Source organism: Musa acuminata, chromosome BXJ1-10 (assembly GCF_036884655.1).
Source record: "Musa acuminata AAA Group cultivar baxijiao chromosome BXJ1-10, Cavendish_Baxijiao_AAA, whole genome shotgun sequence".
NCBI classification, from domain to species: domain Eukaryota; kingdom Viridiplantae; phylum Streptophyta; class Magnoliopsida; order Zingiberales; family Musaceae; genus Musa; species Musa acuminata.
In genome coordinates, this window is record NC_088336.1 from 4,079,434 (window position 1) to 4,105,821 (window position 26,388).

General features: G+C 40.2%; 1 protein-coding gene across 1 annotated transcript; it reads right to left on the bottom strand.

The window, feature by feature from the left end:
- Positions 1 to 18,077: 18,077 nt before the first annotated feature.
- LOC135595153 (putative L-cysteine desulfhydrase 1) lies at positions 18,078 to 20,815 on the bottom strand. The gene is made up of 2 exons (XM_065085701.1): positions 19,226 to 20,815; positions 18,078 to 19,151 (listed from the first exon to the last, which is right to left on the bottom strand). The coding sequence occupies exons 1-2, from the start codon at positions 20,618 to 20,620 to the stop codon at positions 19,122 to 19,124; spliced, it is 1,425 nt and encodes a 474-aa protein (XP_064941773.1). The 5' UTR covers positions 20,621 to 20,815; the 3' UTR covers positions 18,078 to 19,121.
- Between the last annotated feature and the right edge of the window lie 5,573 nt (positions 20,816 to 26,388).

Genomic DNA, 26,388 nt, shown 5'->3' on the forward strand with positions numbered 1-26,388 from the left:
GGTATTAGAGCAAAGTTCACTCTCAGTTGCTTTTAAACCCGAGAGAGATGGCATTTGTTAGCAACCAAGAGGGTCATTCAATTACATGTTCGCCTATGTTCAATGGGATGAATTACACATATTGGAAGACAAGAATGAGGATCTTCCTAATTTCAATAGATTTTGAGCTTTGGAATATTGTAGAAAATAGATTTCAAAAGTCTTCTCTTCCAATGAACGATTGGAATGAGTTGGAGATGAAGACTTTCGCTTTAAACACAAAGGCTATGAATGTCTTATTTTGTTCATTAGATAAAAACGAGTTTAATCGAGTATCAATTTGTGAAATAACTTTTGATATTTGGCACACACTTAAAGTGACTCATGAAGGCACTAGTAGAGTAAAGGAGTCAAAAATCAATCTCTTAGTTCATTCTTATAAGTTATTTCGAATGAAACCAAATGAGACCATTGGAGACATGTACACCCGATTTACGGATGTCTTCAATGGTCTAAAAAGACTTGGTAAATGTTTCTTGGATTTTAAACTCGTTAATAAAGTTTTAAGATCCCTTCCAAAGAGTTGGGACCCTAAATTTATGACTATTTAAGAGGTCAAAGATTTAAATAATTTTCCTCTTGAAGAACTAATTGGGTCACTAATGACCTATGAAATGACATGTAAAACTCATGAAGAGCTTGAGAATACCCTTCCAAAGAACAGGAAGGACATGGCATTGAGAACACAAGAAGACCACTTGAGAGAAAACTCAAGTGATGAGGACTTTGATGATGACTTGGCACTTTTAACAAGAAAATTTAAAAAATTTATTAAAAGAAATAAATTTAAAAATGACACTAAAATTAAATTTGAACCTAAGAAAGATCAAGTAATTTGCTATGAATGCAAGAAACCGGGATACTACAAGAGTGAATATCCCCAAGCCAAGAAGAGGACACCAAAGAAGAAGGCGCTCAAAGCAACATGGGACGACTCAAGCGCATTCGAAGAAGAGGAGCCAACCAACACCGAGCAAGTTGCTCACTATGCGCTAATGGTCATTAGAGGTGAGATAACATGCTCAATTGATGCAAATTTATCATTTGATGAACTATTAGATGCTTTTCATGATTTATTTGATGAATGCAAAACAATGAGTAAAAAATATAAATTGTTAAAAAAGGAGCATGATTCGGTTGTTAATAATTTTGATAAATTAAAAATTGAGCATAATGATAGTTTAGCTCCATGTATGAAATGTCATGATTTAGAAATACTTCAAAAGAAAAATATGCTACTTAAGAAAACCTTAGAGAAGTTTGAGGTTGGTAGCAAATCCTTGAACATGATCCTTGCCAATAAGGGTCACATTCATAGAAAAGGTGGAATCGAATTTATGAGTAGCTCTCACCATAATCTAACCACCTTTGTTAAAGGCCCTACCTTATATATTTCACCCCAAAATAAATATAACTTTTGTTATAAATTTGGGCATATAATTTATCATTGTCCATTCAAGAAATGTAGTCCACATAAATTTATTTGGGTTCCTAAAAGAACCTCAAATAACTCAATGCAATATGATAAGAAATTTAGATCGATTTTTAAGGCACCCAAGATCAAATGGGTACCTAAAAATCATCCTTTTTTGTAGAAATATTTACCATTACAAGCTAGGAGCAAGAGATGGTACCTTGATAGTAGATGCTCAAGGCATATGACCAGAGATCCATCTCAATTTTCTAAGCGCACTAGCATAGACGAAGGATATGTCACCTTCAGAGACAACAACAAGGGTAAAATCATTAGCAAAGGAACTATAGGTAACAAATCCAACTTCTTTATTGAAGATATATTGTTAGTTGATGGATTAAAGTATAACCTCTTGAGCATTAGTCAATTGTGTGATAAAGGATATATTGTTAAATTTGAATCTAATGCTTGCATTATTGAAAAACCACACAAAAACACATCTATGATTGCACTAAATGAAATGTGTTTTTTGGTTTTGAATGATGATGCTTGGCTTTGGCATAGGAGATTAGGTTATGCTAGCATGAAACTAATCACCCAAATTTCATCTAAAGAACTTATAAGAGGAATTTCACATATCAAGTTCATCAAAGATAATGTGTGTGATGCATGTCAACTAGGAAAACAAATAAAATGTAGCTTCAAACATAAGAACCAAATAAGCACCTCTAGACCTTTGCAATTGATCCATATGAACTTGTTCGAACCAATTGCTACATCAAGCCTAGGAGGTAGCAAATACGCATTTGTCATCATGGATGATTATAGTAGATACACATGGACTTATTTTTTGGCATACAAAAGTGAATGCTTTAGGTATTTCTCTAAGTTTTGTAAACTTATTCAAAATGAAAAGAGTTTTATGATTTCCTCAATTCGAAGTGACCACGGTGGTGAATTTCAAAACTGTGATTTCCAAGAATTTTGTGAATCTAATGGATATAACCACAACTTCTCTACTCCAAGAAATCCTCAACAGAATAGAGTAGTAGAAAGAAAGAATAGAAATTTACAAGAAATGGCAAGAACCATGTTGAATGAACATAGTCTACCCAAATATTTTTGGGCCGAAGCCATAAACACGGCATGCTATGTCATGAATAGAGTTCTAGTAAGACCTTTACTCACCAAAACTCCTTATAAGTTGTGGAACAATAAAAAACCCAATGTTTCATATTTTATAGTTTTTGGGTATAAGTGTTTTATCTTGAATGAAAAAGATGTCTTAGGAAAATTTGATGCTAAATGCGATGAAAAAATTTTTCTTGGCTATTCTTCTATTTCTAAAGCATTTCGTATATTTAATAAATGAACTTTGATTATAAAAGAATCCATTCATGTTGTTTTCAATGAGATTTTCAAAATTAAGAAAAATGATTTTGATGATGATGTTAATTTTAATGCTTTGAATTTAAATAAAATCCTTTCTCCATCTAGTAACTTGGATGCATCTACTTCCGAAACATCCTTACCCAAGGATTGGAAGTATGTAGATGCTCATCTAAAGGAGCTAATCATAGGAACATCTGATCTTTTCCATGATGGTGCGGTTCATCCTCTCTGCAATAGCATTATGCTGAGGTGTACCAGGAACTGTTATCTCATGTTGGATCCCATGTGACCTGCAATAATCATTAAATAATCCTGTATAATCACCACCATTATCTGATCTTATGCATTTCAATTGCCTTTCTGTCTCCCTTTCAACCCTAGCATGAAACTCTTTGAAGACATTAATAACCTGATCTTTGGTCTTCAAAGCATAGGCCCAAACTTTCTTGGAAAAATCATCTATAAAAGTGACAAAATAAAGTGCACCACTTATACCAAGAACATCAACAGATTCACCAGGAGTTTTTGTCCTCAAAGGACCACATACATCTGTATAAAAAACACGGTCTAAGGCATGTATTTTTCTAGACAAAGTAGGACTAGCAAATGAAACTCTATTTTGTTTACCTGCCAAACAATCAATACAAGGGTTCAGATGTATACCTTTAAAGTCTGGTAATACCTCTCTCTTGGAAAGAGTTTGCAGCCCTTTCTCGTTCATGTGTCCCAGTCGCCTATGCCACAACTCCATGTTGAAGTCTTTTTCTATAGCATTTAATTGCTCACCATAAGCTTTAGCCTGCAACCTGTACAAAGTATGATATTTCTTTCCATTAGCTATCACAAGAGAACCCTTACTGAGCTTCCATTGCCCTCTATGAAATCTACTATCATAGTCTTCATCATCTAGCCTTCCAACTGAAATTAAATTCAGCCTCAAGTCAACCACATGCCTAACATCCTTAAACACCAACTTGCAGCCAAGGTTGGTCTTTAAATAGATATCACCCATGCCTATGATGTCTGCTGTGCCATAGTTGCCCAACTTGACAATACCAAAATTTTCGAACCTGTATGTAGCAAAAAACTCCCTCCGTGGTGTAGCATGATAAGAAGCACCTGTGTCAATCTCCCACTCAAGATCCTGACACACACAAGAAAAAATATCATCCGAAGGAGACAATCAAATAATCACCACCTTGCACTGTAGCTATGATATTATCATTTGACTCTATAGACTCCACTTCTTTTTCCTTTTTCTTGCTCTTCTTAGGTTGCTTACATTGGTTCTTGTAATGTCCTTTCTCACCACAGTTATAGCAAACAATATCTTTTCTTGATCTTGACTTGCTCTTACTCATGCGTGAATTGCTTTTAGACTTTGACCTTCCTTTGTTCTCTAAGATAAGTGCCTGTGAATCATTCTGAGATGTTGCTGAACTCTTTCTTCTCAACTCCTCATTTAACAAACTACTTGTTACTTGACTCATAGTGATAACACCATCTGACGCAGAATTACTGAGGGAAACCACTAGTGTCTCCCAACTTTCTGGTAATGAACTGAGAAGTAACAATGCCTGCAACTCATCATCAAGAGACATTTTCATAGAAGATAACTAGTTAGTAATACTTTGCATTTCATTCAAATGCTCAGCAATAGAAGCACCCTCTCTATATTTTAGGTTCACAAGTTTTCTGATAAAAAAAGCTTTGTTGCTAGCTGTTTTTCTTTTATAGAGACTTTCCAACTTTTTCCATGTTGAATCTCGGATTTTGATGATGAAATCAATTGATGGGTTAATTGATCTAATCCATATTATTGAGTTAAGTGTGTAGGATTAACTACGATAACCAGAAAACACAAAGCAAGAATACCGGAGTCAAGATCGATGGACGTTTAAGAGTCCGAAGAATCGTCGGAGATGCTGCCGAAACCAACCGAGAAGAAATCGGGAACCTATCAGAAGTTCGCCGAAGAGATCGTCGGAGGTTCACGGAGATCACTGAGAAGGCTCGGCTACTCGTTAAAGTCATCACAAGATCGGGAGCTTGATGGGAGTCCGTCGGAAGAAGCTCGTTGGAAAGCTCGCCGAAACAAGACTCGACGTTCGCGGTTGAAAGCTTGCTTAGGATGTGTTTTTGTTATGTAGTTCACTTGTAATTAGGATTAGGATTAAGAGATAATCCTATATCCTGGTTAGGGGCCAACTGGGCCCAAAGTCAGATATGGTTTGGGCTTAAATTAAGCCAAACCAGTGAAATCGGAGTGCCAGGCGGTGGCACCGCCTGGCTGGGCGGTGGCACCGCCCAGCACCCGAGAGCTGGGCGGTGACACCTCCTTGGCTGGGCGGTTGCACCGTCCAGCACCCGAGCGCTGGGCGGTGGCACCGCCTGGCTGGGCGGTGGCACCTCCAGCACCGGAAACCCTAAGAAAATTCAAATTTTGGAGCCCAAAATTTGAATCCTCTTGAGGCCTATAAATACCCCTCAAATCTCAGCTGAGGTTACAACTTTTGAGAAGCATTTTGATTGAGAGAAAAGTCTTAGAAAGTCTTAGCAAGTCTTGTTTTCAATTTGCTAGAGAGTTCTCCTCCTTCTTTCTTATTGAAAATTTGTAAGAGGTTGAGCTGCTTGTAAAAGGTTGTAAGAGGGGTGTTTACCCTTCCATTTCAAGAGATTTGCTAGTGGAAGGTGGGAGCCTCATCGAAGAGGGGCATCGCAAGTGGAGTAGGTCATTTGACCGAACCACTCTAAAAATCGGCGTAATATCTGGTTTGCATTTTATTATTGTCATTTACATTACTGCAAATCTTCTTACTGCTTTAGTTCCTTATTACCCTTGCTGCGCAATTTTAAGAATACGCTTTCAAGTTAAACTTTTCAAGTTCCGTTCTTATCGTACGAAAGATTTTGTTAAAATCGAAGTTTTAATCCGCTGCACTAATTCACCCCCCCCCCCTCTTAGTGCCGCTCCGATCCTAACATTCCAAAGAGAATATGCAGAAATTTCAGTACAAACATGGTGAAAGATATTATCATCAAGCCACTTTCAAATAAACCCAATTGTTTTTCGATCTAACCTCTTCCACTCATCATCTGTCATAGTTGTGGGTTTTGCACTATCTCTCTACAAAGGTCCATACAAATCTTTGTAATACAAGAGATCTTCCATTCTTGGTTTCCATATCATCCAATTGTTTCCATTCAAACTAATCATGCGAGAAACATTACTGGCCTCCATGTTCAAATACAAAAATTAAATCAACAAAACCCTTGCTCTGATACTAGTTGATGGGGATATAAAGTAGAATAACCTTTGTATATGAACAAATACTAGTAGACCATGATATACAGCGAAATTAAATGAAATCACAATCAAATAGAACACCAAGATATACGTGGAAAACCCCTCCAATGTGAAGGGTAAAAACCACGGGGCAAACTAGAGATAATCCACTATGAGAATAATGAATATATAAATCTCAATCTCTTGCCCTAAACCCTAGCAACAATCACAAGAGAACAACTAGGATACAAGGATCACGTCACTGTTAATGATATCTAAAACCTCCCCAAGTAATCACAGCAAGAGTCTACTGTATATTTGATCTAACCTGAGATGAGAACACTACTAGATGATTGAGAATAGTCTCTCTGCGTTGTCCTTGTTTTCTTCCCTTTCTTTCTCTTGTTTTTCTGCCTTTTTCTTCTCCTCTTTGCTATTGCGAAGATCACCACGTTACTGCCCTTTTCTGCCCAAAAAACGCTGCCACCTTCTTACTAAAACGCAGCCACCACACCCCCCTTATATTGATCTAGGGTTAGATTAAGAGAGGGTATGGGCTATGGCCTGATAAAGCCCACATAGGCTGAATATGGGCTGTCAGCCCAACATCCTCCTCTCTAGTAGTGGCCCACATAGTAGGATAGCAATGATGCTCCTCCAAACTCGAGGCCTGTTGGTGGAGAGGGGGGAGGAGAATATGAGAGACAAAAAAAAGCTCTAGCCTATGAACCACTGAATCCCTCCTATTTATTAAGGTCTCCTATCAACTTAACCCTAATGGATCCTCCCCTATTAGGTATTGGATCTTCATCCAAATACCTAAGCTTCTTAGATTAGTGGATCTCTATCCAATAATCTCTCATGGGCTTTTATTGGATCTCGTCTATGGGATAAAATAATTCAAGGGCTTATTGGATATCCAATAAGATAGGGGTTCCGATGGATATCTCATATCCGAACCTCTACTCATCGCAACACCTACCATATGCGTGTGACCCTCTAGGCCCAATATCGAGCTGATCGTGAGTCATACCTGTGAGAACTTATTCTGGCTCAATGAATTATTATCTTCATAATAATTCACTCGACTCATCGATTGCAGACATACTAGGCCGCTACATCGCAGTCCCCAACCGATACAGGGGAATCCAATCCATTAGACATGTCTGTCTTTAGTTACCATGTACCGATAGTCCCTCATCCATCTAATATCCCAAAGACCATATACCGGGCATGGTGCTGTCAAACCCATACGGTTTCTTCTCGAGTCTTCCTCTAATCGGATTCTCCTAGAGAACTCTTTCTCTCTCAATCCGAATGACCCTGGCCAGTGATTTGTTTGAGCAAGAATACATGAGATATTCCTCTCATGACACCGAGAGTGGATGATCATTTATCGACACTCAATAGCTCTCGTAAGGTTGACTACCACTCTCGATGACCGGCTATACTAGATCTAGGACATCCCAACCTATAAGTTTGGTATCAAAGAATGGAGCACTCATACAGGACATCCTTGGTGTCTCAAGTCTAAGGACTAGATACACTATTGGGACTATGAAATCACTGTCTGACAATAAGGTATCATCAACCATCCAACATTCCATAAGCGGATCAATCAGTGTACTCATTCTCCAATGAGCACCTGTACTATATCCCTAGTGTCCCCACACGAGCAGCTTTGAGACCTACTACATCCATCATATGGACGAGTATATAGCACACCAGTCTGTCCAGTTAGTGTACAATTCATCATGGGTAGGTCAGTGAAACTCATCATGGACCATACCATATCTAATAGTGTACAATTCCTCCTTTCAGACACACCATTGAGCTGAGGTGTATAAGGAGGTGTCCATTGGGATAAAATCCCATGGTCCTTGAGGAACTGAGTAAACTCTGTACTTAAGTACTCACCTCCTCGATCTGATTAAAGAGTCTTAATAATCTTTCCAGTCTGATTCTCCACTTCATTCTTATACTCTCTGAATTTCTCAAAGGCTTCAGACTTATACTTCATTAAATACATATATACGTACTTTGAGAAATCATCAATGAAGGTAATGAAGTAGGAGTAATCACCAATAACATTAGTTGACATGGGTCCATATACATCACTATGTTTGAGTTTCAGTAGCTCAGTGGCTCTCTCTCTAGTTCCACTAAATAGAGAATTGGTCATTTTTCCACGAAGGCAAGGCTCGCAAGTTGCATATGACTCATAGTCGAATGGATCTAGATATTCATCCTTTAGCAACTTTTGAATCGTTCCCTCATCGATGTGACCTAGCATACAATATCACACGTATGCACTATTCACCTCATCTTATTTCTTCTTGGACACATCTACATTCATGATATGTAGAGTAGTGTCTAGCATAAACAAAGCATTATATAATGTTCCTTTCGCAATAATCTCATTATCTAATAATATTGAATAACCATTGTCCTCAAAAACTAATTTATATCCACTAATTGTCAAAATAAAATGGAAATAATATTTTTGATAATAGAATGAACAAAATAACATGCATCTAATGCAATAATAGCTCCACTAGGCAGATGTAGGGTGACCTTGCCAATAGCTGTTGCAACAAATTTTGCTTCATTGCACATCTTGAGGTTCATCTCGTCACTCGCCAATCTCCTAGGCCTTACCATAACCTATAACGAATTGCATATATGATAACCATTACCGGTATCCAATACTCATATGTTATCATTAGAGTCTGACAAATGGAGACTGATCATGAATGTACCTGAAGCATTTTTAAGCATCTATTTCACCCTCTTTGTAAGGTACTCTTTGCAGTTACTCTTCCAATGCCCATCTTTGCCACAATGAAAGCATTAGCCTTTGTCCTTTGCTGGGTCTTTCTTAGCAACATTTGCTTTACTAGGTCTGCCCTTGCCCTTGCATTTCTTAAGGGATTTTTCTGCTTTCCTTTTCTTTCTGGTCTCACCAGTGTAGAGAACTAGTTTCTCCTTTTTTATAGTACTCTCTGCCTCCCTCAACATATTGAGGAGTTCTAGGAGAGTCACCTTAAGCTTGTTCATATTAAAATTCATTATAAACTATGAAAAGAAATTTGGTAGGGACTGAAGCACAATGTCCACACATAAGTTATCCTCTAGGACCATTCTTAGACCTGTGAGTTTCTCTATCCACTTAATCATTTTTAGGACATGGTTATGAACCGGTGTCCCCTCAGTCATCCTAGCTCGTAAGAGGCTCTTGGATATCTTATATCGCTGAGTCCTTCCCTGTTCCTCAAATAATTTATGAACATGTAGTAGTATGGATCTGGCATCCATCTTTTCATATTGTCTATGTAACTCAAGAGTCATAGAGCCAACATATAACACTAAGCAAGAGTGGAGTCATCAATGTACTTCACTTAGCGAGTGATCTCATCCTCGCTTGCCCCTTCCTCGAGCATAAGCATCACCATATCAAGGACATACACGATTTTCTCCACCGTGAGAACAATTCTTAAGTTGCGGAGCCAATCCGTATAATTTGGACCAGTGAGGCGGTTGACATCAAGTATGCCACGTAAGGGATTTGAAAGCAACATTTTCTGAAAATAAAGATATAGTAGAAATAAATAACATGTAGATTTTATAAAAAATAAACAATCAAGATATGAACTTCTATCTTAATATGCTCTCACTATTTTACTTATGAGTCACACGACACCCTTAGCACGTAAAACAAAAGTCTCCAGTAGACTTCTAGTGGAGATCAGGATCCAATCAGCGTCTTAGTGTAACCTCGAGGGACTCGACCAATCACACTAAGTCCAAAAGGTAGGCAACTCTTGCCGATCACAACTCCTTGTGATTCCCGTCTTGTTCGACCTCCGAATCACCATGGTCTTTGAGAGACTCGACCAACCATGATGCTCGGTTACGTCAATACCATCGTTACAAGATGAGTCTGATTCGATGATTTATTCTCGAGGGACTCGACCAAGCATACCATGTCCTCAGGTCATTGGTGACATCTCTATATCATAGGCAAGATAGCGAATCGCGATATAGGTGAGTCTTGAGGGACTCGACCAACTCAACCTACACCGGGAATTGGTCCCTACCTATAATGATAGAAAGTCACATGGGTTAATCTAATTGCTTCATGTTTACCGATTTAATATTATCGAGAGAGGGGTTTCTATGATTTGGTCTCCTAATATTATATGTCACACGTATACATATTTAATATATATATATATATATATATATATATATATATATATATATATATATATATATATATATATATATATATATATATATATATATATATATATATATATATATATATATACATATCTAGTAGGTGTATAAGCAATCATACCAGATGATCATGGACCATAGCCTAATGTGATCAAACCCGAGCCAATGGGTCTAATCACTTACATCAAGATCTATATGTGTAGTGGTGCATCTCCATGCCTTATGATCGTCCATCTCATCCTCGTCGATTCCATCGACATCTCGACGCATCTTCATACATCGCGATTGTCTATCTCGTGGGTCCTGCTATTGTTTCTATACTCCCGCTGCGCCTCCTCGTGTGATTACAACTTAATCATAGATACGCAGGCCCGATAATAAACGAGAAATAAAAAATGGAGGCTTGTAATCTACAATAATAATAATCACAAGTACACACATCATACGATCCATGATCATCCGTCCATATATCATACATCACATGTATAAATCATCATAATATAGGACAACTAGATAATAATAAAATATAATAATCAATTAAACCTTTTAATAAATTAATATTTTCTGAATTCAGGGACATATAGGGAATTTTTTGACATTTTGAGGGGTATTTTCATAATTTTAAAAAAGGATAGAAATAGAATTTCTCAAATATTAAGGGGCAAAATTATCTTTTGCCAATAAACCCTAAGCCCATTCCTCACTTGCTTGCTGTTACCGCCGCCACCCTATCGACGGCGGCCTATGCGGTAGGGGGCATGGTTGTGTCACCCCTGCCTATAGGCAGCGCCGCCGCTGCAGGTGGGCGCCCCCCCCGGCGGGTGGCTCTACTCGCGAGCGGGTGCCCTTGTGGGCGCCTCTACACATGGGGGCTACTCCCACAACCGTTGCCGGTGCGGGCGAGCTCTATTGCGGGCAGGTCGCCTACAGGCATCGCTTACCCTTGTGGGCGCTATGGCCATAGGCAACGCCGGCGAGTGGGGCACCCGTAGGTTGCCAGCCCCATCGGCCGTAAGCCTGTTGCATGTAGGCCGCCGACTGCAAGCCTACAGGCTCAGCACCTGCGATGCCGCTGCAGGCGACTGCACGCATGCAAATCGAGGGCAGCAAATATTGCTGCCCTTTCTCTCGCTTTTGCATCAACGATCTTGATGCCAAAAGCTTCTCCAAAACACAACACACACAGTTCAAAACTAATCTTCACACAAACAACCGGGTTCTGATACAACTGTTAGAAAATCTTGGGGGGCAATATCACATGCATAGTGGAAGAACAAAAACAAAATCCTCTATTCCCAAAGAGATGCTTGTCGTCGTGCGATGATTGGTGTGCAAAATCTGTGAAATAAAAAACTACGTATAGTAAAGATTGTATTACCTAGTGAGATCGTATATCCCTGAATCCTTGCAGATCTCTAGGAGAGGGTGAAGGAGGTCAAGTACCCTCCTCTCTAGTAGTGATCCACACAGCAGGGTAGCAACGATGCTCCTCCAAACTCGAGGCCTGTTGGTGGAGAGGGGGGAGGAGAATAGGAGAGACAAACAAAAGCTCTAGCCTATGAACCACTGAATCCCTCCTATTTATTGAGGTCTCCTATCAACTTAACCTTAATGGATCCTCCCCTATTGGGTATTGTATCTTCATCCAAATACCCAAGCTTCTTAGATTAGTGGATCTCTATCTAATAATCTCTCATGGGCTTTTATTGGATCTCGTCTATGGGATAAAATAATTCAGGGGCTTATTGGATATCCAATAAGATAGGGGTTCCGATAGATATCTCATATCCGAACCTCTACTCATCGCAACACCTACCATATGTGTATAACCCTCTAGGCCCAATATCGAGCTGGCCGTGAGTCATACCAGTGAGAACTTATTCTGGCTCAATGAATTATTATCTCCATAATAATTCACTCGACTCATCGATTGCGGACGTACTAGGCTGCTACATCGCAGTCCCCAACCGATTCAGGGGAATCCAATCCATTAGACATGTCTGTCCTCAGTTACCATGTACCGATAGTCTCTCATCCATCTAATATCCCAGAGATCATATACCGGGTATGGTGTTGTCAAACCCATACGGTTTCTTCTCGAGTCTTCCTCTAATCGGATTCTCCCAGAGAACTCTTTCTCTCTCAATCCGAATGACCCTAGCCAGTGATTTGTTTAAGCAAGAACACATGAGATATTTCTCTCATGACATTGAGAGTGGATGATCCTTTATCGATACTCAATAGCCCTCGTAAGGTTGACTACCACTCCCGATGACCGGCTATACTAGATCTAGGACATCTAAACCTATAAGTCCGGTATCAATGGAGCACTCATACAGGACATCCTTGGTGTCTCAAGTCTAAGGACCAAATATACTATTGGGACTACGGAATCACTGTCTAACAATAAGGTATCATCAACCATCCAATATTCCGTAAGCAGATCAATCAATGAACTCATTCTCCAATGAGCACCTGTATTATATCCCTAGTGTCCCCACACGAGCAGCTTTGAGACTTGCTGCATCCATTAAGTATATAGCATACCAGTCTGTCTAATTATCTCGATGTCCTTCTCGAGTAACCTATGACCGGGATTATTTAGGATCTGTGTTTAAAGGCGAATCGATCTCATTATCATGATCTCATCGCGATCCAATTCCCATTGCACAGATCCATGGACATCACAATATATAAATGCATATATGCAATAAGTAATATAAAGTGATAAATGAAATAAATATAATAAGCAAAAAAATTACATGTCAAGTCACACGTGTGATCACTCACGTGATAGGCTTGTAGGGCACATATGATTAGCAGTTGGCCTCTAATTGGGTTTGTAGGATTTCTCCCAAACCTAACTCAAATTAAGACCTAACTACATCAAATAAAGTTAAAACAATTACAATCAAGCAATCTAGTTGTCTAACATGTCAATTGTCCATCCGAATTCCTAACGAAAATTTCAATGCACTTCTAGTGAACTCCTGGTGAGCTTCCAGTGAACTTTCGGCACATTGTTCAGATATTCGGCATATTGCCTGATCCGTCGATATGTTGACTCCTACAACATATGTTCTTGGCACATACTCTGATTCTTCCGACCCGATGTTCGATCTTTGACTCCGACCTAACGTTCGATTCTTTCGTAATTATTTTACCTTTATCCACGTAGTTAATCTTGTATCACTTATCTCAATACATTTATTAGATCATTAATTTATTAATTTATTTCATCATCAAAATTCGAGATTCAACATGGATGAGGGATTATAGATATATGGTAATTGAGGATAGATATTTCCAAAGGATTATATTCCCTTGTATTATATGGGGATTGCGGCATAGTGATCTAGTACATCCGTAGCCAATGAGTCGGATAAATTATTATGAAGATAATAATTTACTGAACCGGAAGGAGTTCTAACACGTATGACTCATGGTCAACTCGATATTAGCCATATCTTTTTGTTTAGTAAATTAGTATGATTCATACTTAAGATTGCATATACTCTTATTGATAATAGTAAAAGAATTAGAAGGTGATATTTTATTTTAGTCATGCATAAAGTATTGTACTTAGTGGTTCAATTGCATCGTTACTTTTTGTTTAGAAGTCGTGTAATCGAAATCAAATTTGTAGTTCATAATATTGAAATTGGAACAGTCAAATCTTTGACAAATTTATCTCAAGTAATCCAAATTCGAACTCAACACTTAGTTTTAATATGCTGGTTTAGTGGTAATTCTTTGTGTATGTTGTGATCTATTGCAATTCTATATATTTTTAATTTTGTTTTTTTATGTTTATAAACAGCATTTTTTGAACATTTTATTAGCATGTTATTCAAATATTAATATTATTCTGAATTATTTATGAAGATTATTACTGTTTTTTTTTTTTTTTTTGTAAATGTGTATTATCAAGCAACATCATTTGGTAACATAGGCAGCAATGATCATAGAGAAAGCACGTTGAATACATCAACACAGGCATTTTGCTACTTGTTATATAAGCATCACTCTCAATATTGTTTGCAAAATTTTTCAATCTTCAATTGGAACATCGGTAAAACATTTCCTTCAACAAAAAATTAAATATGAAAACAATATTGAAAGGCTTGATTTGGAATGCAATTGGAAAGATTCGAGGAAATCACAAAGACTGCAAAATATTGTTGCCATAGCTGAAAATTAGCATGTACATAAGAATGGTCATGTCAGTTGAGTTGTAGCAATGGGCACAAGAGTGAGCCTGTGAAGTATACAAGTTCTGGTCACTTCACTGAAAATGTTGCCCACATCCACAACTGGTTCCAAGATAAAAGAAAGCCAGAGTGACACAACACACCTTGATAGAGATGCCATAGAACCTTGTTGCTTACAATATCTCCTCCAATACAAAATGAGCGGAGAAAGAGAAAACTAAATTAAGCATAACAAATTACTTCTCATGTAAAGAATTTATTTGGCATCTGAAGATACTGTAGCAATCTCCATGGTGTTAATACATGAGAACTAACGTTAACCTATTAAAAAAAAAAAAAAGGAAGAAAGAGAGAGGAAGGTGTTAATAAAGAGGCAGTCACATCTTTTAACTCCCTCTCTATTATGTCTTTCTCTCTAGCTGCAATGATCATGAAAAATGTGGATGAAAGAGATCAGAAGTCGTGGATTATAAATCTTGCTCAAATAATTAAAGAACAACTTCCTAAAGGGACATGATTGCATGGAGTGACCTGAGGTCATGAATCATGGATAAGCTAGCAGTTCCATGATCAGATACAATTTTGGTAACAACATGTTAGTTTGGCAAGTCCCATAATCTCACATCGGGAAAATCAGACTTGTTGTCTCTTATTGGAACTATAAATAAGGGCCTGGGCTTTGAAGTCAGATGCACCACAAGAAAAACCTAAGTATTTGCTTTAGGTTTAAGTCCACACTCAGTTAAATAGTTTGGGCTTATAGTTTGGATTTTTTCTTGTTTAGTATTTTTGGGTGTTTTATGGCCTAGGAACATCTTCCTAAGGCATTTGTAATTATCCCTTTCATAGTAGTGATTTACTCCTCTTTCGTTTGTGGATGTAGGTCAAGGTTAATTGACCGAACCACATAAATCTGGTGTTCTTGTCGCTTTTATTCTTTCCGCTTTATTGTCTTTGTCGGGTTGCCAAAATTACCCTTTGGTAAATTTCCTGGGGCTAGCTTTAACAAACTGGTATCAGAGCATGGTTTCGAAATCTTTTGGCAACGATGACAATAACAAAGATTGTTGTCGAGAAATTCGACAAAAATGTCAACTTCGGCATGTGACAACTCAAGATGGAGGCCATTCTGATTCAAGACGGAGTTGATTTGGCAATATAGGGGGCTGAGAACATTCCAGATGGTACGTTAAAGGAAGATCTTGCGGGTATGGATAAGAAGGCCCGATCCAGCATTATTCTAAATCTCTCTGACGAGGTTTTACGGGAGGTAGCTACGGAGACTACGACTAAGAGCATGTGGGACAAGCTTAAAGCCTTGTATACGAAGAGGACAGTAGAGAATCGTCTCTACTTAAAGCAGAGTTTGTATATGTTTCGGATGATTGAAGGTACATCTATACTCTCACATCTTGATAAATTTGATTCCTTAGTTATGAATTTGGAGAATATAGATGTAAAAATTGATGATAAGGATAAGGCCCTGTTACTTTTGTGTTCTCTTCCCCAATCTTTTAAGTATTTCCGTGATACTATGATTTATGGAAAAGAAACAATTTCGTATTAGGAAATTAAATCTGCACTAAAATCTAAGTAGCAGATAGACAGAGATATCATTGGGGAAAGTAGAGGGAATCAGGCTGAGGGTCTGGTTGTCAGGGGTAGAACAGATAAAAGAGAATTTGACAGTAGTAGATTTAAATCCAAACATAAAAATTTGGAATGCAGATATTGTCATAAAATGGGGCACATTAAGGCTGATTGCTTTAAATTGAAAAATAAATTAAAGCAAAAGAAAAAAATTATTGAGAAAACTACTGAATCCGCTGAAGCTAGTGTAGCAACTGATGAGAATGTTGGAAATATTTTCTTTGCTACTGATGACAGGACGAGGTCTAAAAATGAATGGATTTTAGATTCAGGTTGTTCTTATCACATATGTCCTAATAGAGATTTATTTTCCACATATGAATCTTGTAATGGTGGAATTGTTTTGATGGGCAATAATGCAGCATGTGATGTTGTTGGTAGAGGAACAATCCGAATTAAAATGCATGATAGTATTGTGAGGATGCTCACTAATGTTAGACATGTTCCTGATTTAAAAAAAAATCTCATCTCTTTAGGCACCCTATAGGCCCTTGGGTGTAAATACACAGCTGAAGGTGGAGTTATGAAAGTTTCTAGAAGTGCTTTTGTTATTATGAAAGCTTGTAGGTCTGGTAGCTTATATATTCTGCAGGGAACTACTATCACAGGCTCGGTTGCAGTCTCGTCATCATCATTGTCTGATTCTGACATCACTAAATTATGACATATGCGTTTGGGTCATATGAGCGAAAAAGGTTTGAGCATATTGAGCAAAAGGGGTCTACTTTGTGGACAGAGTACTGGGCCACTTGATTTTTGTGAACACTGCATTTTTGGAAAGCAGAAAAGAGTCAGTTTCAATTCTCCGGCAGTTCACAAAACGAAAGATACTCTTGACTATATTCATTCAGACCTTTGGAGTCCAACTCATGTTTAGTCTAAGGATGGTGCTAGGTATATGTTGACTTTCATTAACGATTATTCTAGGAAAGTTTGAGTTTATTTTTTGAAGCATAAAAATGATGTTTTTCTAACCTTTAAACAATGGAAGACTTTGATTGAGAAGCAAACAAGTAAACATATTAAGCGGCTTCGAACAGATAATGGCATGGAATTTTGTGAAGGTGACTTTGATGAATTCTGCAAAAAAGAAGGAATTGTTCGGCATTACACTGTTAGGATGATGCCTCAGCAAAATGGTGTGGCCGAACGCATGAACAGAACACTCTTGGAGAGAGCAAGGTGTATGATCTCAAATGTAGGGTTGACAAAGTACTTTTGGGCAGAGGCGATTAATATGGCCTGTTACGTTGTCAACCGCGCTCCTTCTGCAGCACTTTACTTTCAAACTCCAAAGGAAGTTTGGTCAGGTACTCCTGCTGATTACTCTGATTTAAAAATTTTTGGGTGTCCAGCATACATGCATATAAATGAAGGAAAATTAGAGCCTCGAGCTAAAAAGTACATTTTCCTTGGGTATGCTTCTGGGGTGAAAGGATACAGATTATGGTGTTCTGATCCCAAATCCCCAAAATTTGTAATCAATAGAAATGTTACTTTTGATGAATTATCTATATTATCTTCTAAAGAGGATTCTACTAGTTGTACAAATGATAGTGCGCAGAAGCAGGTGGAGCTTGAGATTGGTAGGTCTAATTCTTTTTAGTCGAACTCTTCTACTCAAAGAATGTCAGTAGATGGTCCCGAGTCTACTAACGCAGATGATTCAGAGGAAGAGCAATATTCCATATCCAAGGATAGACCACGGAGAGATATTCGACTACCAAAAAGATATGCAAATTTGGTTGCATATGCTTTGTCTGTTGCAGAAGAAATAAATGAAGTTGGTGAGCCTACTACCTACTCAGATGTAGTTTCTTATGATAATTTCGCTAAGTGGTTGATTGCGATGAATGAAGAAATAGAATCTCTCCATCGGAATAGAACTTGGGATCTTGTGAAGCCGCCTTCGGGTAAGAAAATTGTTGGATGCAAATGCGATACTATTGCTGAGGGAAAGGTCCTTATTTAGAAAATTCATATGAAGGACAATCTAGCTGATGTGCTTACGAAGCCTCTTCTGGTTTAGAAGTTCAAGCAGTGTTTGGACTTGGTTGGTGTTCATTGTTGGTGATTGCCCGTTGGGGCTTTTATGAAGAAGGTGGAGCAAGTTTTGTTGACATGCTAAGGTAGAGATTTGTTAGTTTGGCAAGTCCCATAGTCCCACATCGGGAAAATCAGACTTGTTGTCTCCTATTGGAACTATAAATAAGGGTCTGGGCTTTGAAGTCAGATACACCACAAGAAAAACCTAAGTGTTTGCTTTGGGTTTAAATCCACACTCAGTTAAATAGTTTAGACTTATAGTTTGAGTTTTTTCTTATTTAGTATTTTCGGGTGTTTTATGGCTTAGGAACATCTTCCTAAGGCATTTATAATTGTCCCTTTCATAGTGGTTCGGTTAAGGTTAATTGACCGAACCATGTAAATCTGATGTTCTTATCGCTTTTATTCTTTCCGTTTTATTATCTTTATCGGGTTATCAAAATTATCCTTTGGTAAATTTCCTGGACTAACTCTAACAGAACAAACTCAGATAAGCCTATGCGTTCTACAAAATTAATATAAGACTTCATCAAAATTCACCCTTTTACATGACGATTTATATTTTCTTTGCTTCCAGAAATGATCCGTGCCATTTAGAATCAATCCAACAGGAAGCACTTAGAAAAGCTTAATCAAAATCCAGCAAGCAGCTAGCTGCTGTTTCCCAGTCAAGCTTCAAGAAGCCCCCAATAAGCACCAACTAACTGGTCCTAATGGTCTTTGAAACTTGCCACAGCCTCCATGCTTAGAAAATCTTGACTGAAATCCAATAGCTGCTTCTCACTTAGAGCTATGTTGAATTCCTTCCTACACAGCCACAAGAAAGTCTCTAACCAAATGGAGTTCATCCATCTTTGACTTTAGATGGCACGCGCTGCACAGGAAAATTCAATTGATTCTATCGAAAGGAAAATTCACTTTGGTTGATAATGGCGAGACTGACTATACCTCTGTGCTTTGGATGCAACTGAATCCATCGTGAACGAGCTTGTGAACAGCATCCCGGAGTCTGCAGTAGTCGTTCTCCACATTGTACACCTGATGGGAAATTCTCGCATAACCCGTGACCGTGGCGCCGCTCTCGTCCGTCGCCCCTGCTGCCTCACCGTCCTTGGGTGGTGACCGGTAGTGGATGGGCACTTCGATCTTGAACTCATCCCTCAGCAGGGCCCTGAGCTTCATTGCGTCTGTCTCGCTGGAGATTCCTAGGCAGCCCGGCAGGCCCACCATTATCATGCTGCAGCTCATCTCCGGCGGGCACCCGAGAAAAGTTCCCCAGGACTCGGCCAGCATCTTCCCCATCTCCACCACCTTCTCGTGGTTTCTCCGCCGGATCCCCTCCAAGCCGCCCTCGAACCTCTCCACGAACTCCACCACCGCTGGCACCACCAGCTGCGGGGTGTAGTCCCGGTTGCCGATCCACCCGCTCTCGAGCGGGAGGCCGTTGCCGTACTCGTGCGAGACCACGGGGTGGTGCAGGCGCGGCGCGGCCGCCGATGACCCCCTCGTGTGCAGGAAGGCCACCGAGGACGGGCAGAAGAGCCACTTGTGGAGGTTGCTGGTGTAGAAGTCGGCTCCTATGTCCTGCACGTCGACCTCGACGTTGCCGATGGAGTGGGCACCGTCGACGAACACCTGATCGACGCCCTCCTCGCGGCAGATCCGGGTGAGCTCCTTCACCGGGATCACGACGCAGGGCATTGAGGTTATGTGGTCGATCACGGCCAGGCGGACCCTCCGGCCTCCGGCCCGGCAGAGGCCTAGCGTCCGGCGGAACTCGGCGACGACCTCGTCCGGGGAGGACAGCGGGAAGGGGAGGGGGACTTCGACGACGTGGCCGCCGGCGCGGGTGACGTAGGCGTGGATGGACCGCTTGACGGCGCCGTAGGCGTAGTGGAGCATGACGACGGCGTCGCCAGGGTTGAAGGCGCCCTCGATGAAGGACCAAGCGACGTGCTGGAAGATGATGGCGGCGGCCGTGGTGGCGTTGTCGACGAGGGAGACCTCGTCGAGGTGAGCGGCGTTGATGAGCTCCAGGACGAGGGAACGGGAGCGGGTCAGCGAGGGGTGAAGGCTGCTGAAGTAGAACTCGTCGGGCTGCCGGAGGAACAGGCGCTGCCACCGGAGCTGAGCGGCGAGGACGGACGCCGGACAGCAGCCGAAACTGCCGTTGTTGACGCGCGCCACGGCGGGGTCGTTGTGGGAGAACTCCTCCACGATCTCAGCGGCGGAGATGGGCGCAGGGTGAGGCCGCGGCCGCTTCGAAAGCCGACCATCGGCCTCACCGCAGCCGTTGCCATTCCTGTTCTCGGAGAGGCGGTGGTCGTCGCGTGGAGCGTCCATTTCCAACGGTGTCTCCCGGCGTGGACTTTCGTTGGTCAATCAAATATGGGGAGCGCCCGTGGCTTTTCTGACCGCGGATATGTGATAACCTCCTGTCCTCCAGACACTAAAGCATATGACCTACGAGCAATCGTTGGGCATGTAGTGCGGCATTAAAATAGAAAGGAAGGCGATGATGCATGCGATGGGCAAGCTGGCATGGTTGCTGTTAGGGTGTGCGGCAGCACATGGAGGTACCGGCTGTTGGACCAAAGCGAACGTATGTTCTATGTCGTGACCAATGGAAGTTGCTGAACAAAACGAAGTGTTTGGCTATTTTATTGTTCCCGATAAGTTTGTTCATAGAGCGTACGGCAACCTACATACAGCATGGTGCATCTCGGCATTGCTCCTAAGTCGATCAGAATTAGCATCGATATAAATAGAGTGATACGCTATGAGATAGACTAGGAGATATGGGAGGACACAATAGTGAAAATGACAAAATTTGTTTGTATGATAGAATAGGGAATCCAATCTCCGCAATCTCATATCTGAACGCGAGGCTTCTTTACCCTTGCTATTATTTTCTCCTTATGATATAATAAGCATGATTAATACCCCCTATGTCCGTCTCATTAGGTTAAGTTTCACCTCAGGTTAACAGAAAATATAACTGCATGTTAAGCAAAACCTGTACAGTTCTTGTTCCGATGTTTACAGATTATTATATGTTTGGCTTGCCAACATGATCCTGACTCATATCCCATTACACATCTGCTTATTTGTCAGATTAATTTGTTTAGTTTGCCGCATGTTCCTGACTCATACCACATTATGTATATAGAGAACGGAAATTAAACCAAACAAAGTTAGCGCAGGTCAAACAATCATTCATCATGCATAGTTGCGATGTCATAAAGCTGATCACAGACAGTGTCTCTTGCCATCTAGGCCACAAAAAAAAACGTTATTGATTCTACTTAAGCATTAATATCACAATCCACGTGAACCCTTTGAAGATGACCTACACAAGTTAAGAACAATTTAAGCAAAGGGCTCAAAGCGGAGATAAGCGATAGATATTGTTTCTGTGGACTCACAGCCCACATGTTTAGCCTACATTGGCTTTAACATTTCACACATAAAAATTGAGGTGAAAAATTGTAGCACTAACTTGATTCAAAAATAAGAAGAAAAAGATAGAAAAATAAGAGAATAAAAGGGAAAAAGATAAGGACAACGCAGAAAAACTGTTCTCAATCATCCAACAGTATTCTCATCTCAGGTTAAATCAGATCTATAGTAGATTCTTACTGTAATTACTTGGTGAGAATTTGGATATTGTACACAATGACATAATCCTTGTATCTCAATTATTCTCCTGAAATTGTTGCTAGGGTTTTGGGTAAAAGATTAAGATTTGTATATTCATTATTTTTATAGTGGATTATTTCTAGTTTGCCCCGTGGTTTTTACCCTTCACGTTGGAGGGGTTTTCCACGAAAATCTTGGTATTCTATTTGATTGTGATTTCCATTTAATTCGGCTACGTGTTACGGCCTACTAGTATTTGTTCATATACAAAAGTTTATTTCTATTTATATCTTATCAACTGATATCATATCAAAGTTTATTTCTATTTATATCCCATCAATTGGTATCATAGTAGGGTTTTAGTGATTTAATTTTTATGTTTGAACATGGAAGCTGGTAGTGTTTCTCGTATGATTAGCTTGAATGGAAACAATTGAATGATATGAAAACAAAAAATGGAAGATCCCTTGTATTGCAAAGATTTGTATGAATCTTTGTAGGGGGATAGTGCAAAGCCTTCAACTATGACAGATGATGAGTGGAAGAGGTTAGATCGAAAAACAGTTGAGTTTATTCGACAGTGGCTCGATGACAGTGTCTTTCACTATGTTTCTACTGAAAGTTCTTTATATTATCTTTGAAAAAAGTTGAAAGGTCTTTACGAAAGAAAAACAGCTGGCAACAAAGTTTTCTTGATCAGAAAATATATAAACCTGAAATATAAAGAGGGTGCTTCTATTGCTGAGCATTTGAATAAAATGCAGAGTATCACTAACCAGTTATTCTATATGAAAATGTCTCTTGATAATGAGTTGCAAGCATTGTTACTTCTCAGTTCATTACTAGAAAGTTGGGAGACATTGTTAGTTTCCCTTAGTAATTCTACGCCAGATGGTGTTGTCACCATAGGTCAAGTAACAAGCAGTTTGTTGAATGAGGAGTTGAGAAGAAAGAATTTAGCAACTTCTCATAATGATTCATAGGCACTTATCTCAGAGAACATAGGAAGGTCAAAGTCCAAGGATAGAAGCAATTTACGCATGGGTAGAAACAAGTCAAGATCAAGAAAAGATATTATTTGCTATAACTATGGTGAGAAAAGACATTACAAGAACCAATGCAAGCAACCTAAGAAGACCAAGAAAAAGAGAAAAGAAGTTGAGTCTATAGAGTCAAAAGATAATACTACAACTATAGTGTAGGGTGGTGATTATTTGATTTTGTCTCCTTCTGATGATATTTTTTTTTTTGTGTGTCAGGATCTTGAGTAGGTGATTGACATAGGTACTTCTACTAGTTATATGAGCCCTGCAAGCTAATCACGTGAGCCTTTTTGCTTATTATTTTTTTTTGACATTTATCACTTTATGTCACTTATGACATATATATATATATATATATATATATATATATATATATATATATATATATATATATATATATATATATATATATATATATATATATATATATATATTGTGATGTCGTTGGATCTGTGAAATGGGAATCGGATCATGATAAGATCATGATAATGAGACCGATTCGTCTTTAAACATAGATCCTAAATAATCATGATCATAGGTTACTCGAGAGGGACTTCGAGATAACCGGATAGACTGGTGTGTTGTATACCCATCCATATGATGGATGCAGTTGGTCTCATAGTTGCTCATGTGGGGATACTAGGAATACAATACAAGTGCTCATTGGAGAATGAGTTCACTGATTGATCCGCTTACGGAATACTGGACAATTGCTGATTTCTTATTGTCAGACAGCGATTTCGTAGTCCTAGTGGTGTATCTGGTCCTTAGACTTAAGACACCAAAGATATCCTATATGAATGCTCCATTCATTGATACTAGACTTATAGGTTTAGATGTCCTAGATCTAGTACAGTTGGTCATTGGGAGTGGTAGTCGACCTTACAAGGGCTATTGAGTGTCAATAGAGGATCATCCACTCTCGGCGTCATGAGAGGAATATTACACGTGTGCTTGCTTAGACAAATCACTGGCCAGGGTCATTCGGATTGAGAGAAAGAGTTCTCCGGGAGACTCCGATTAGAGCGAGACTCGAGTATAAACCGTATAGGTCTGATAGCACCATACCCAGTATACGGTTTCTAGGATATTAGATGGATGAGGGACTATAGGTATACGGTAATTGAGGACAGACAGGTCCAATGGATTGGAGTCCCTTGTATTGTTTGGGGACTACGGCGTAGTGGCCTAGTACGTCCGCAATCAATGAGTCGAGTGAATTATTACGGAGATAATTATTCATTGAGCCAAAAGTTCTGACAGGTATGACTCACGGCCAGCTCGATATTGGGCTTAGAGGGTCACACACATATAGTAGGCGTTACGATTGTTGAATCTCGTATTTTGATGATGAAACTACTTGATATATATTTATGATTTAATCTGCGTTTTGAGTGACGTAGGATGCTTCGATCAGGATGAGACAATTAAAGCAGGAAAATCATGTTGTGCCGGAGGAACATGTCAGAAGATTGGACGTCGGGTCGGTGGATCGGTCGACGTATCGACAGAAGGCTTCGGGCCGTGGACTCGGGCATCGGGCCAAGAAGAGCGGGTATTGTGCCAAGGATATCGGAGTTGTGGAGTCAACTGGCCTATTGGGCAATAGGCTGTAGGAGAGGACGATGCGCCGAAGAATCGGACGAAGCGTCGAGGGACCAATGACATGCCGGACAACTTGGTTAATTGTTAGGATTAATTGTCTCGATCGAAGTTTTGTTTTAAGTGTGCAGGATTAACTACGATGGAAGAAAGACATGCAGTAGGAGTTGCGCCGGAGTCAAGACAAAGATCACGTTGGGAGTTCGAGAGTTCGACGGAAGTTCGGACAATCGTCAGAGGTTCTGCGGGAACAAATCCGAGAAGTCCATGAGCTTGCCAAAGAAGCTCGTCAGAACTCGCCAAGTGGATCGTCGCAAGTCCAGGAGTTTGCCGGAAGTCCGCAGGAGCATCACCGAGGGTTCATCGGATGATCGACGGAAGTTCGCCGGAAGCTCGCCGGAAGAAGCGATTGACGCACCAGAGCAAGTTGCAGTAAATGTCTTAGGGAATATCGTAGTTAGTACAATGATTAAGTTGGAAATGGGAGGTGATCCCATTAACTTAATCTTAGGGCAATTGGGCCCCTGAAAAACCCAAATTGGGCCGAATGGATCAACCCATTCGGACCCTGATTTCTGTTGGGAGGTGCAACCGGCCCAGCCAGGAGGTGGCACCGCCTGGGCTAAGTCTCCGAGCAAGACTGGGTGGTGCAACCGCCCTAGCCAGGAGGTGGCACCGCCTGGATTCAGTCTCCGAGCGAGACTGGGCGGTGCAACCTCCCCTGACAGGAGGTAGCACCGCCTGAGCTCGGTCTTCGAGCTCTGGCAGGAGGTGCAACCGCCTCAGTCAGGCGGTGGCACCACCTGAGCTCGGTCTTCGAGCTCTGGCTAGAGGTGCAACCGCCCCTGACAGAGGTGGCGCCGCCTAGAGGCTCAGTCTTCGAGCTCTGCCAAGCGGTGCAACCGCCTTAGTCAGGAGGTACAACCGCCTGATCCCGGAATTCCAGGAATTGACAGATTTGAGCTCCAAATTTGAACTAGGTTGGGGCCTATAAATACCCCACCCATTCAGCACTGAAAGGGCACGAACTTACACCGAAATCTTGATCTTGTTCTGTGATTTTTAGAGCTCAAAACTATTGTAAAGGCCAAAAGTTCTTCTCCCTCTTTTCTTCCAAGTTCTGAGCTTTAAAGAGAGGAGAGAAAATTCTGTAAGGGTTTTCTCCTAAGCTCGTCAAAAGGAGTGAAATTGTAAAAGGGTGGTTGGTCTTCGCCTATTGAAAGAAGGCCTCTAGTTGATGTCTGTGACCTCGTCGGTGGAGGAAGCCAAAAGTGGAGTAGGTCAAGATTGACTGAACCACTCTAAATCTCGGTTTGCATTTACTTTGAGCATCTTATCTTTACTGCAAACCTCCTCAATAGCTTACTGCCTTCTATGCTTTTACGAACTTGTTTCAAAGTTCAGTGCTTTCCGAATCGGCGTTTAGACGCAAATCAGTTTTATCGTACGAACGTCGTATTTCAGTTTGCGCTTATATTCTGATTTTTATCATAACTTCAAATTGCCTTCATAGATTTACTTTAACGTCATCTCGCTTGATCTTAAGTTAAAGTAATCTTAGAATCGGCTTTCACACCGAAATCGCTTTTATCGTTCGAACGTTTTTTAATCGTAGAAAGATTTCCGCTGCACTAATTCACCCCCCTCCCCCCCCCCTCTTAGTGCTCTTGATCCTAACAATTGGTATTAGAGCCCGGTATTTCTCATTTCGGATTTACACCCGAGAGAAATGGCTCTTCATGGCTTTCAAGAGGACTTATCGGTTGTTCGTCCACCGTTGTTTAACGGATTGGACTACACTTATTGGAAAACTCGAATGAGAGTCTT

Bases quoted from the DNA above. Each gene is read 5' to 3' on its own strand.
- LOC135595153 (XM_065085701.1), bottom strand. From the start codon at position 20,620: ATGGACGCTCCACGCGACGACCACCGCCTCTCCGAGAACAGGAATGGC. The intron at 19,152-19,225 runs GTATAGTCAGTC...TTTCCTGTGCAG, and splicing joins GTTGCATCCAAAGCACAGAG to CGCGTGCCATCTAAAGTCAA.